The sequence below is a fragment of the Phragmites australis genome, chromosome 2 (assembly GCF_958298935.1).
Source record: "Phragmites australis chromosome 2, lpPhrAust1.1, whole genome shotgun sequence".
NCBI lineage: Eukaryota > Viridiplantae > Streptophyta > Magnoliopsida > Poales > Poaceae > Phragmites > Phragmites australis.
In genome coordinates, this window is record NC_084922.1 from 9,311,820 (window position 1) to 9,326,443 (window position 14,624).

General features: G+C 43.3%; 1 protein-coding gene across 1 annotated transcript; it reads right to left on the bottom strand.

Moving 5' to 3' along the window:
• Window positions 1–69: 69 nt before the first annotated feature.
• Window positions 70–3,741, bottom strand: LOC133898557 (uncharacterized). Its single transcript, XM_062339269.1, has 4 exons — window positions 3,175–3,741; window positions 1,842–2,018; window positions 1,281–1,691; window positions 70–1,184 (listed from the first exon to the last, which is right to left on the bottom strand). Exons 1-4 carry the CDS (start codon window positions 3,724–3,726, stop codon window positions 366–368), a joined length of 1,959 nt encoding a protein of 652 aa, XP_062195253.1. The 5' UTR covers window positions 3,727–3,741; the 3' UTR covers window positions 70–365.
• Window positions 3,742–14,624: the final 10,883 nt, after the last annotated feature.

The window sequence follows — 14,624 nt, forward strand, 5'->3', positions numbered from 1 at the left end:
TGGTTAGTAACAGAAGCCACCTGAATTTCATTCAAAGTTTATGCAAATGAATCAGATTTCCACAGGAGGTAGGCAAGTAATTTATAATATTGATCTGGCTTACAAAAATGGTATTTGACAAGTGAAGCGATCAAGAAATGGACCAACCCCACCGAAAAAAAAGTAAGATAGGCCAGCACTCTGTATTCTGTATTTTCATCTTCCTATTTCCTATCCAAATGGAACAAAGAAAACCAACAATCCTATCCTGTAATTTTTAGTGCTGCAATTTCCTGTTTCTTTTATACTGTAGATGAATTTACATTATGTTAGTACAATGCAATCAGGAAAGAAACATCCCCCGCTGCTTTCAGATCACCATCTGATCATCTTTGTTCGCCTTCTTGCAGGACTGTGAAGTGGAACTCTATCTGCAGCCGCCGGTGCGGCGCACCGCCGTCCATGCCACCGGTGCCCTTTTTCTCGATCTCCAGCTCCTCCCTGAGCGGAATGGCGGCCAAGAACCTCTTGATGAACTCCCTGCAGCATTCCTTCCCGGTGACGATCACCTCCTCCTTGTCGGGCGTCGACAGCGAGTGCATCTCCGATGTGCCGTCGAACCTGAGCATGTAGGCCTTGTCGCAGCCTTCGAACAGCCTCTCGCCGAGCGTGTCGACCACGAAGTAGCAGTCGCTCTCCACCTTGAGCACGAAGAAGTGGTCGTTCCAGCTCACGATGTACACGTCTGCGCGCCCCGGTTCGCGGCTCCCGCTGCTGATCTCACGCCAGATGTCTTCGAACGACATGGCGCCGGACAGGGACGCGAAGCTCTCCGGCTGGAAGAAGCCGACGAACCCCTTGTCCTGCTGCACGGCGATGGGCCTCGTCCTCGCCGCGAGGATGGTCTCCAGGTCGAAGTGCCGGTTCGGAAACTGCGCCATGTGCGCCTCGTCGTCGCAGAGCTTCCTCCACTCCGACGAGCCATCCCTGATGAGCGCGTCGAGCTCTGGCCGGGTGGGCATCGTCGGGTGATTGGCGTGGAGCGCTGCGGCGAGCACCGCCACGAGCGCCGTGCACGCGCTCTCCCCGCCGGCGCTGCCGTCGCGCTGGTCGATGGACGCGAAGAACACCGGCGTCTTGAGCTTCGTCTCCGCGTCCCTGCTCCTGAATTCGCGCGCCTCCCAGCTGCCGGCCGGATCGTCATCCTACAAAGATCGTCGTTACACGTTTAATGCTCACATCACCAATGCCAATGCATATGATCAGTACAGATTTCATTTCATCATGTACCAGAAACTCACCATGCATTTCATGGGCAATTCTTGGGAGAGCGACTCGTTGCTCCTCTTGTCGAAGTCCCTGCTCCTCATCGTCCATGGCAGGAACCGGCGCTTCGACGTCGAGGCGGGCTCCGGGCTCGCGCCACCACTTGTGCTGGCACTGCTGAGGCTAATTGTGCTGCTACTGCTGCTCATGCTGCTCATGCTGCTGCTGTCGGAGTTCCTTTTGTTTCCGAACACGGCCACCTTCCCTTCCTTTTCAGCCAAGTCAAGCAACTGCTTCAGATCAAGAACCTCATGATAGGTTGCTGCCTCCATGCTCTTCCTGTTGTCCCGCATTCTCGGCACCAGGTTCATTCTTGGCTTCTCCCTAAAAGAGACAGCTCTTTCGATTTCCGAGGGCGTGTTCACATCCACGAGTTCCACATTAACCTGAATCAACCATGCAATTCCTTCGTTACAACTTTGTTAATTCCAGCAAACATAGTCACATAAGCTATCGAAACCCAAAGTAATTCCACTGGAGATGCTGGTTGCCAACAATTGAAAGAGGAGAGTGGGGGAAAGGAAGATATTGCTTACATAAAGCATGGCATCACTTGCCCATCCATCCTTCCTCACCCTTATGGGGACAGCCACCAGCTGCTGCTGTTGCTGCTGCAGTTGCATCTCCCAGCAGCACTCCTCCAGGCTTATCATGGCTGTCCCGATCTCTTCAAGCCTCACCAGGTCTTTGCCCCTTCCTTGTTCTTGGAATCCCTGCATCGCAAAGCAATTCTTATTGCCAGCCTCGATGATTACAAGCATACGCATTCACAAAAGGAACCTAAAAGATAGATGCCTTGATTGGTACTCTGATTGCACTGTAAGTCTGAAAGATTGCCCCAAATGGCAAAGGAATAGAATTCCCTGACAGATAAATGCTAGTACTCCTCAAAACTACTGCTTTGGAAGGAACCTAAATATGCTTTGATTCCTACTTTGGTTCTGTTGCATGGGAGGTCCCAACATTAGGATGTCCTTGTGATACAAAGCTCATAAAAGTTTTACTTTTACTGACCACTTACAAAAATATTTGGATTACTCTCGGAAAAAAAGAAAAAATGTTTACAAGAAGTTAAAAGTCGATAAATTGGAATAGAACTGAAGCCACACAAGAAAACCAACAAACCACATATTATCAACACTAAAAGGAAGGGCAACATCTATGAAATGCAACTTTAACAAACAAGAAAGCGAGAGGTACTGATCAAACTTAATCGTCAAAATTAAAATCATGACATAGATCTTGCTACCTAAAAAACTAAGCATAACTGAAGTCAAACAGGCCGGACCAATAAGAACGGCCCAGTGGCCCCATCCTCTGTTCACGATTTCAAGCCTCACACTAAAACTTTTGACAAAATGCACCCACCAAAGGTGATTATTTTTTCTTCAACTGAGCACTAAGTTATGAATTATTGATCCATGCTTAGCCCAACCATTGACTTGTCCTCCCCAAATCCCGACCGCTACATCAAAAAAAGCTATGCATTGACCTGAAGCATTCCACATCCAAGCTGCGGTCACAAACTTCCAATTCACACGAAATGGTATCCACACCCCTTATCACCAATGCGGCGCCAGAATATCAACGACAGTTCGATTAAAAAAAGAATAAAATTAAAATTAAAAAATTAACTTGCTCATGTTTCTAGAAACTAAAATGAAATCAAGACACCTTAAACAAAACATGTCCAGAGTTTAAATCAGTGTTATTATTTCTATCAGAAGATCTAGCAAAATTAGTGATTGCCAATGGAGTATGCATGAATAAGACAAGCTTGCCGCTATTAAACAATAATACTAGATTACAAGCATAAGCTATGTGATTGATTTTTGCTTGAAGAAATCAGGAGAGGAACATAGCGCTTACATAGAGGATGGAGAAGAACACGCCGCGCTCCGGCCGCCCCCGCGCGCCGGCCGGCTCGACATCGAACCTGTACCGGTTGCCGTCTCGAGGCTCCCACCGAACGGCTCCGTCGGCGCCGACGGCCTCGACCGCGGTGACCCCGCGCGCCCACCTCCCCGTGATCATCTGCGAGAGCGCCCCTCCGGCCGCGGGCCACTTCACCTTGACCGCCGCCGCGCCCAGCCACGCCGCGGGGAGGCCCTCCAGCCTCGCGGGGCCCACACGGACCCCGCTCCGCCGCGCGCCCGCCGGCGCCTTCCTAGCCACCATCCCGGCCGCCGCCTCCACCTCGCGGCGCGATCCCACTCCTCTCCTAGGTCCTTGCCCTGCCGGCTTCGCTGCTCTTGTCGGGTTGTTCCCGGCCACCGACGAGGCGGGGCAGTGCGTCGGTTGCTTTCCTGGGCGCTCGTCTTCGGCTTCGTTAATTTCAACCGCCCCGAGGCGACAGGGCCTCTCGTTCGGCGCCGTGGCTTTTAATGGCCGCCCGCACGGGATCCGGACGCGGACGCGCATATGCGCTGGGTGATCCGTGCGGGGCCAGGGTGTCAGCGGGGGAGCCAGCGGTGCCGTGGAGATTGGATGTGGACGCGTGGGGCCCGGACAGCACACTTGCACCAACCGCCGCTGCGGAGGAGCCCAAAGGGGGCGGTGCAGCTGCGCGCCTACGTAGCATCACCAAACGCGGGAACTGCGAGTCCACCAGCACATTTAACAAGTTTTTTCCACGCGCATTTAACAAGTTTTTTCCACGTCATTATCGCTGTTGGTGTTGGTGTTTCGCTCATTGCGATTTTCTTTTTTGGCTTGCGAATCACACGGAATCGATCTCACATGAAATGATGCAGGTATAGCATTCGCTCGGAAAAATTGATCATATATTCTAAGTTGATCAACCTTTAATAATATGTTTAATGTTGATTATCATTTGATCATATGTCTCACATAAGATAGTTTATAATAATGTTTATATTTTACTATTTATTTACCTCTTTACTCAATACGATCAAACTAGTCTCTATTATATATATATATTAAAGATCAATCAACTTTGAGATATATAATTAATTTTTTCTTTGGCTTCTGAGTTCTGGTCCACGTCAAGGTGAAATTACAGCCGAGAGATTTAAAAAACCGTTGGACAAAGAAGAGATTTATACACGATAGATCGAGTCAATCCGTAGCGTGTGACAGTGTGAGCTAGCATTGATCAGATCAGCATATATAGCAGGTGCAAGTACTGCATGCAAATGTGTACCGGCGACCGTCGATCGGCTTTCGCAGTGGTGTGGCGAACGATCCATGATCACAGTACTGATCACCACCTCACAGAAAATACTGTTCACCGATGACTTTTTTCTTCCTGTCAGAGGATCTTTTCCGTGGCGAACGATCCATGATCGATGGATGGAAGGTTGATGTGGAGCGTACACGGGCCTGTCGATGCGAGTACAGTCGGTTAGCTGGTCGGGGTCCCGGTGGTTGCAGGGTTCATTCCCGCCGATACGTACGTCGTCGGTACGTGCACGCCGTAGCAGCGGGGGGCTTAGCTTCTGTGTCCTATACGGGCGGGCGCGTACGTCGGTACGTGTACAACTAATACGTGAGTGACTGCGGCCTCCCGTGTGCGTATGCGTACCTGCGCTAGCTGCAGAAAGCTGCCGGCCGGCACCGGTGAGTCGCCGGCCGGCCGCACACGATCGAGGCAGGGGCAGGGGCAGGAGCAGGAGAGGAGAGCGAGCCCGGTCCAGTCATCCGCCCAGCCGGGCTGACCTGGCCTCGCCCGTCGGCGCCAGAAATGATTAGGTCAAATCAGTCGCGGTGTGAGCAGGTTATTAGTACGAGTGCTTTGGTGCTGTGGATTAAATAAATATTTAGTAATCATTGACCTAGTATATTTGGAGCTAGCCTCGCTGCGCCCCTAGCTGTACATCGTACGTATACGTATGACTGTGTATACGGACACCGTACCTTTGTTCGTATTCCAGTCGACGGCGGCGTGTACGAAGAACTGTCGGGTTCGGTCGGTGTCCACGCCTAGCCGGTCGATTTTAATTTGCTTTGCGGTTGTAAAAGAGAATTAAAATGATTGATTAATGGCAGCCTCCTGTTTGTTAGGAACTAGAGTTTTATAATAGAATTTAGGTCTAACTGGATCCCTAAAGATTTAGGTTTCTTAGAATAAGTGTCTATTTATCGAGGATTAATTCTATCTCTTAGAGTTTTTGGCAAAATATATAAGGTAACATTTCTTATTGTAAATACAAATTAATAAAAATAGACAATATTTTTCTTATATTGTGTCTCTCTTTTACAATCGTTATCTCAGAGAATCGCTAGACTACACTCGATAGCAATGGTTTTTTAACACGTTATCAGCACGAAGCTCCGCCGGAAACAAAATTAGCGGAATAGATCTGCACTGCATCAACTTCGTCGTCAAGCGGGTAGGTCATAGTCTAGCCTATATACCCTACGCGACATGAATCGCTCGCAAGGATTGAAAGATACGAGATCGTCCAGCACATTTTCTCGATGCTACTGTTTTTCACAACTAAGTAGATCTGTGAATTGTATAGCATGCATACGCATCAATAGTAGCATGTAGCAATGAACAGTAAAAATAGATCTATACCATTGAGTAGCAGATATAGTGGGGCTCACAGCTGCCACCTCGTCCTCGGCCCAGAACCGACGACCACCCGCTCCACCTCGTCATCAGCCTGGAAACCGGTGACTACCCCTGCACAGATCAGAAAAAAGTGGAAAGGGGGTGCACGGCACATCGTTGGCATGAAAATGGTGGCCTCGCTGTCAACCAGAAACCAAAAACCGTCCCTATACATTGTCTATTTAGTAACATGATGTAACTTTACTAGCAGTAATACTTGCGTCATTTAAAATACGAAGATGGCTCGCATCATGAACATGGAGTTCACTAAGCTGAGTGCAGATTGCTGCAACTATCTCACTTGTGCGTCGGATGTCCGAATTGTACTTGGAGATCCATTTCTTCTTGGTCTTTGGCGCGGAGGCCATACTCCCCTCAGAAATCGCCCTCCAGTCGGCTCGAGTCAGTAATTACTCGGACGACGACCAGGTGACGCTACAAGAGGATGACATAAACCTGATCGAAGAGTTCCACGATCGTGCTCTAATTCGAGCCGCCCGATATCAGCAGAGCCTCAGACGCTACCACAACCGGAAGGTACGAGAACGAACACTGGTTGTAGGTAACATTGTCCTTATGCAAATTCAGAATAAGACAGGTCAGAACAAGCTCTCCCCTAAGTAGGAAGGGCCCTACAAGGTGGTCAATGTCACCCAGCCTAGTGCGGTCAGGTGGGCCATAGAGGACGATCGGGAATTACACAACTCCTGGAACATCACTTTGTTGCGCAAGTTCTATGTGTAGGGTCGCTCGAAAATGGGCATGATTCTCTATTTTTCCAGGGCCTTCCGGACGAGTGTGCCATACGACTTGTAAGTTCTAAGATTCAAAAAACCAAACTCCCTGTTTTGCAAGACTCCCCGACCGGCAACAGGCTCCCGATAGGTTAATTCTTTAACCACAACATGCGACCACACTTAACGGCCATGACAGGATCTGCCAAACAACAAGGCACCCCAGTACAACACAAAGCCCCATCCCGCATGATAACGGGGGTACGAACGGGTGGAAGCAACAAAAAAGGCTACTCACCCTCACTCGGTCTGAGCGTTGGTCGCCACCAACGGGTTTGTTAAGCTAGGAGCCGTTCTACACCCTAAGAACCTGACTAGCAAGAGGGATGGGACAAAGACGGGCGTCATGAAACCTCAACATTTTTCATTCATAAAAAGGAAGGATTACAAGCCAACTAGTTACATCCAATCAGACCAACTATCCAGGCACATGCCTGCCTTATCCTCCCTGGCTCAAGTAACTAACGTGAAATTGACAGAAAGAGTTTGTCGGACCCTCATCTCTACCTACCTCTGAGCGAGTCAAGAAACCTCTTATACTACTCCCTGGAACGATAGCTCACCACTCCAGGGATCGGGCGACGACCTGCATAAGGGCCAGGGAGGGAGGTCGAGGCACAGGCCCATGGCGACGATCGTATGTATGTCTATTATCTACCCGCAATCACGTCTTTGCAAAGCTGATCTTGCAGATCATACAAAGCAGGAATAATTTTTGGATCATCGCGTGAAATCCATTATAATGGACAACGCTGAAGAATTTACTTCTAAAGCGTTCGATGATTATTGCATTGGTATAGGAATTAAAGTTGAACATTATGTACCCCATATCCACACTCTGAATGGACTAGCCGAAGCGTTGATTAAAAGAATAAATTTTATTGGTAGACCTTTGTTGCAGCATTGTAATTTACCTGCTACATGTTGGGGACATATAATCTTATATGTAGCAACTCTCACTAATTATAGACTATCCCTCTATAACATCCATTCAACTATGCAACTAGTGCAAGGGATAATTCCAAAAATTTCTCATTTAAGCAAACCTAGATGAATGGTTTATGTGTCGATATCGCCGCCACAGCGAATAGCTATGGGACATTTGAGAAAAGTTAGAATATATATCAGTTATGAGACTGCATCCATAATCCGATATTAAGAACCAACAACTAAAAATCTGCATACGGCCCACTTCACTGATTACATTTTTGATGAAAATATTTTTTTGTCATTAGGGGAAGGAAATATATCCTTGGATGAAGAATATCGGGAAATTATTTGGTAGGCCGAATAAATTACGGTACATGATCCTCACACTAGTGAAACAGATGATAAAGTAAAGAAAAATATTATTTTGCAGAAATTACCAGATAATCTGCCTGATCATTTTTGTCATTTGAAGAGCTCGACTAAGTCGTATGTACCTACACGCAATACACCGGAGATGGTGAAAGTACGAAAAGAGGTTATCCCTCATCTTGTCCTAGGAGCTCCAAAAAATAAATAAAGGATAAGAAATTCGGTTTTTCAAGTCCCAAATAGCCGAAGACGTATGTGGAAAGTGGAAAATATGAGTTTACCATAGACGATCATAAAAATGCTCTAAAGAAAAATAAAGGGTAGCCAGTTGAGATATGACGATGGTATAGAACCTTAAAAAGTAGGCATACCAAATTTGAATCTTTCAAAGCATGAAGAAACCAGCGAAAATACACATTTTCACAATTGCTTTCTTCTTAATCCAATTTCAAGTTCGATTAGAAGGATAGAAAGGCCATGCGCTGAAATAGAAACTGACGTTGATAAACTAAAGGGTCTTGCTTCAATAGTAAAAAATAATGAAGAAACACCTGAAAGTACACCTAAAAGAAATTATGAAGAGTAAGATGTAGAAGCACCTAAAAGTAGAACCCATGATGAAATAGCAACACACTATGTGAATTTAGGAGAATTCTGGAATAGAGCAACCACAATAATCAACACATACTTAGCAAATAAAATTGTCATAGTCATAGATCATGACCCTGAGCCTGTATCACTCACTGAATGAAGAATGAGGTCAGATTGGGAAGACTAGCAGAAAGCAATAACAACTAAACTGTTGTCCCTAAATAAAAGAGATGTTTTTAGACCAGTATGCCGCACACCTCCCCACACCAACCAGTAGGATACAAGTGTGTTTTGTTCGTAATAGGAATGGAAGAAATAAAATTATGAGGTAAAAAACATGACTAGTGGTACAAGGTTTCACTCAATGATTAGATGTTAATTATGAAGAAACCTATTTCCCGATGATGAGTGGCATTACCTTCTGATATTTAATCTCAATGGCAGTCAACCTACAGTTAAAAATAAAATTTATAGATATTGTGACCGCATATCTTTATGGGAACCTAGATTCAGGCATTTACATGAAGGTACCTAAAGAAATACCATTGCTGAATCAGGATAGAAGAAATAGACATATTTATAGCGTACAATTGAAAAAGTCGTTATATGGGTTGAAACAGTCAGATCCCAAGATAGATTTTTGCATATGAAGATGATCTGAATATCATCGGTATAGAAGAAGAAATAGAAGAAGCAAGCTTGTACTTGAAGTATGAATTGAAAATAAAAGATTTGGGTAAAATCAAGTTTTGCTTAGACCTGTGGCTAGAGCATGTGACAGATGGAATTTTAGTACATCAGTCCAACTGTACTCAGAAGGTGTTAGAGCGGTTTGATCTTGAAAATCATTTCCCGCTAAAATCCTCATGGTCGAAAGGTCATTGCAAACGATCAAGATCCCTATAGACCTAGGTAGGAAGTATTAGGACCGGAATTCCTAATACGGTGTAGAGCCCACTAAAGGCATCGGAAGGACGTAAAGAATATTCTGCGTTACTTGTAAGGTAGGAAAGGTCTAGGTTTTTTCTACATAAAGAATCAGAATTTTAAGTCAGGTTGGATATGCAGATGCTGGGTATTTGTCAGACCGCATACAGCGAAATCACAGACTGATTATGTTTTTTTATATGGTGGAACTGTAATTTTTCTTAAAATAGTCAAAAACAAAGTTTTGTATCTACTTCGATGAAACACTCGAAAATAATAACTTTATATGAAACCACAACGGAATACGTATGCATTAGAAGAGTGATCAATCATATCCAATAGTCATATATTTTGAACACTACAACACCCCACCATTATCCATGAAGATAATGTTACATATATTGTGCAAGCGCAATCGAAATGTGTAGAAAACAACTTAACGAAGTATATTAATCTCAAATTCTTTTATGCTCATGAATTACATAAAATAAATGAAATAAGGATAATATATACCAAATCATGTGAAAATCTTGCAGATTTATTCATTAAGTCTCTTCCTACATCTAGTTTTGAAAGATGTATCTGTGATATTAGGATGATGAGATTTAGAGAGTTTCCATATTTTAGGAGAGATTTTGCACATAATATCGCTAAAAAAAATTAAATCTTAGTCAAGAAGATTAAATGCTAAGTTAATCATAAACATTGTATCAAACATTTTAGTGGATTATACTCTTTTTTCCTTAAATGAGTTTTTCTAAAGTTTCTCGTGTTAAAGTTTTTAACGAGACAATTTATGTGATCATGTCGCGAGCTATGTGCTTTTTCTTTTAATTTTTTCACTAAATTTTTAAAGAGTTTTAATAAAATATGTGTATTTTGCTAGAGTGCCCAAGGGTTATGTTTCTCGCTCGACCAGCTGGTGGCTTTTACAGAAAAAAGAACAGGCGTGTATGTATATTAGTGATGGATGACCGATCCCGTTGCACATCTCCCATCGATCGAGAACCCGAAACCATTTTCTGACCGGCTCGCTGATCGGTCACGAGAGGAAGCCAGACCCGCGAGCCGGTGGCGTGTGCACGAAGAAACAGAAAACTTACCGGTACAACAAAACACGGTGTACTCGCCGCGTATATGTGCGTGTTCAGTACTCCGATCCATATTGTATTGGAAGATGGAAACGTGCGACGACAGAGTCCAAGTTCCAGAACGGCATGCAAGTTTATATCCCGGACGCACGACGCATCCAGAGGCGAACCTTTAGAGGCAAGTAAGCGTATTCACGCTTACGCCTCAGCGTTAACGCGGTAACCGATTTTATCATTCCGCTTTAATAATATAAATTGACCGGTTATCAAATTTGAATTAAGAAATTAAAAAAGATAAAAAAATTAGAAGAATTCTAAAAAACTAGAGATAATTCTAGTAACTTATGTGATTTTTTTTTTAAAAAAATAATATCGTTTGCATCATATTTTATAGGAAGAAAATTTGAAAAAAAAACTTGAAGCGTGCAGGTCATTTCTTAACTCATGTTAAGAAAAACTTTAACATGCAAACACATATTTTTATTGTGTAGGGCGTATCTTAAGAGGATATTTAAAATTAGTTTCACTTCATTTAGAGTTTTATTAATTTCTCTATGATTTTTACAAAGTTAAGAAGCATAAAGTGAATATGTTAAGGAACAACACTTTAATTAACTTTTTCTTGTCTACCATTATTTTCCCTATATAAAGCATAGTATAAGTAAACTAATAAAAGTGGATTCACTAATTTTGGAGGTGTGATGGGTTAGTTATGAATTAATCTAGTTGCAACATATTTACACAATCTTGCATGTTACAATAACTATTCCATGAGTTCATGTATTTTTAAAAGACATAGGATCATGTAAGAAGACTAACAAAATTAGTTTCATGATTTTTGGATTAGCAAAGAGTAAAATATGATTTAACTTGGTTTAGAAAATACATTTTCTCATAGAAAATATTCAGCTTTTTATGAGTATAAATACTTTTATCATGTAGATCATGTTACAAGGAAACCAACAAAATTTGTTTCATTTGATTTGAAGCTCAGATGAATTAGTTATTGATTTTACAAGGTTAAGCTATTTTTTTGTTTGTTAAATACACTAAAATTCGAGAAAATCGCTCGATAAATTGTTAAATGCGGTTGATAACCGAATTTTAAATTTGATCGAGTGAATTTTGAGTGAATTCTCACCGAATTTTGCCCTGTTATCACGGTTACCGTGATTTTCCGGTAACCGCCGGAGATCAGTTTTCGTTGGGGAAACGAATTTGTAAACCTTAATACTCGCACGGTGCCTTGAACTGGTCTGCCAATACTTGCCGTGCTTGGAGCGCAGGGCCGGCCCTGTTGGTGGGTGTAAGGGAGCGAGCAGCGCCGACTCTAAGATTTTATGGCTTAGAGCAAATTAAAGTAGAGTTTCTATTGAACATAAATATTAAAATATTTATATATTAATTATAAATATAATATTTTAGGTATTAACTTTTTTTCAAATGTCTTATTTATGTGACTCTATCAACTTGTTTCTTTTTTTTTCCTTTTTCACTGCTATTACATGCTTCATAGATAACATTTTATCACACAATAATAATTGGATTCAAACAGTCCTAAAAATTGAAATTAAAGCCATCAACAATTGACAACTAGTGCAAAGATGTAAAAGAATTGAATTAAATAAACAAAATCATCCGGTTAGAGATTTTCCCTTGATTCGATTGAGCATGGGACCCTGCTTGCTGGCGATTAGGAGGAAAGGAAGGGAGGGGAACATGTGAACAATGGCTTACCGTGATTGAGGTTGGAGATTAGGCCTTCGCTAATTTTGGACGATCGATCTTGAGCTTTAGGAGGAGGAGGATCAGGTGAGCTGTTACAGATGTGCCATTTTGGATGGAGACATGGAGAGGTCAAGAAGAGGGGAGGGGAATAGGTGAATATCATGATCGCTGCTGCTGCTGGGAATTGGAATCGATTTGACTGGGGTCGACGATGGTATGATTGCAATACCACACGATCAAGCTTGTGAACGATGCTTCATTAATTTGGAAACGATCCATCATCCATGGTTTGCTGGGTTAGGTTACTAAGTAACGCAATGTTAGGTCTTAAGCTATTTGTAGATTTAGGGATTCACTTGGATTTGATTGTTACTTGCTAGCAGGTTGTGCAACGTACAGACTTGAGCTGAATTGATAGGTAGCAGGACATGCCAATACATATACATACCTGAATAGAGCCCTTGAATTTTGAGGGCTCGGGGCGATCGCCTCGCTCGTGTTGCCCCAGGGCTTGCCCTGGGAGCGGGATAGCTACCCCAAGCCCCTAAAACTCAGCCCCTTCACATGCCCTGCATTTGCCCCAAGCCTCTAAAACACAGGCGCTATGGCGGGACTCTAAGAGTCCAAGTGAGACTGTGCGAGCCTCCAAGGGCATGTCGACAGGATTACAACAAGCGGAATTCAGGAGTTGAATCGCCATTTGCCAATCGGTTGATTCGGTTCTGGTGAGTTTAACGACTTGACCTTTGGTGGCGCAGAGTAATCGACTAATCGGTGACGAGTCGTCTTGTCATCTCATGATCTAAATATTTGATCGACTATCGACTGATCATCTCATATTCTCGTGCAGTCCTGCCTTAGTCTGTGACTTTGACGATCGGCGTGATCATCTCGTATCAATTGATGGATTGAGCATACAAATTCTTGCGAGTCCTATATGATAATTAGTAAGATTTCTTTAAGTTGTTTTGGTGTTTTTATATCTTTACACTAGTTTTCAACCGGTAATTTATTTTTATTAATTTTCAACTCGTTCTTGATGCCATGTACTGTTAAATGTTTAATATATAAAATATTATATTTACAATTTATATATTAATTACTTTTTATGTTTTAATTTCATGGTGTCATGTTTTTAATTTCATTCTGTATCATCAAAATCTTTGGACCGGCCGTGCCACAACGGGACGCCACGGCACGCCAGCGTGAGCCCACCGATCGAGCCGTGTCGTCTGCCCTCGTTTCGATTGCTTCGCCGGCACGCACGCACGCCGCATTCTTTGCTCGTGCCAAGATTTGGCCGCGTCCTGCCATCGTACCTTGACGTACGTATCGACCGGAAGAAGACGATTCTCTCAGATTACTTGGAACCGCGCGCACGCCGCGACGGGGAGTCGTCTGCTCGATCGCTAGCTGCTGGTTGCGTGCGCCGGCAAGGTTTTAAGCAGCCGTGTCGGCGCGCGTGCCAAAGTTAACGAGTCACCATCGTCGATCCTAATCGTTCTGACGATTTGGCCTCGTCACGCGACGTCAAGCTTAGCCTCTGACGTCTCACACGCGATCTCGACCGTGCGAGAATTTGCAGCCTCTAGACCCCGTCGTCAATCGCCATCCAGTTTCTTGCGCTTCCAGATCACGCGTCGCGATTCGTTCGCTGGTCGATCGCACGGCAGCGATTCGATGCCAACTAGGCAACTTGTAAAGCCGAGCGGACAGGGATTTTTTTTAAATTGCAAATCGGACTCGTGTGATAATAATCTAGATTTGAAAATTTTCAAAATAAATACATATATTTATAATTTTTATTTACAGAATAAAAAATTCCAGCGGATGAGTATGAATGTATGATGAAGAATGAGATATGTTTGTTTCAACTTCGGATCGTACCTTTTAGCTTTTATCATTCGAAACTAAAATAAATAATTATTTTTTTATTATAACTTTTTTATAATCCGCTTGTTAGATTTTAGTATATGAGAAACTAAGTATAATTTTACTAAAATTTTACTAAAATTTTTATAATATTTTTTAAATCTATAATATAATTTTTTTTATAATTTAATTTTGTATAATCTACGATCTACATGCTGCTTTTTAATTGCAGCTGAAACAAACAAACATGAGGCTAATAGTATGCTTGCTGGGCTGAAATCCGGCCCAGGGAATGTCGGTTCTTGGGCCGATCGACTTTGAGTTCAGATCCTTCCAAGTTCCTGCTTGTTACAGTGATCAAATTCTGTTCAGGAAAAAAAGAAAAGTATCTCAGTGATAAGGACTCGGGCATGTAGAATATTGTTTCGTATTTGGCGTTTG

What these genes read in the sequence shown, in the direction of transcription:
- LOC133898557 (XM_062339269.1), bottom strand. Translation starts at nt 3,726, where the DNA reads ATGCGCGTCCGCGTCCGGATCCCGTGCGGGCGGCCATTAAAAGCCACG. An exon ending in TGTTCTTCTCCATCCTCTAT is followed by an intron (nt 2,019 to 3,174) that starts GTAAGCGCTATG and finishes TTTGCGATGCAG; the next exon opens with GGATTCCAAGAACAAGGAAG. An exon ending in CAAGTGATGCCATGCTTTAT is followed by an intron (nt 1,692 to 1,841) that starts GTAAGCAATATC and finishes TGGTTGATTCAG; the next exon opens with GTTAATGTGGAACTCGTGGA.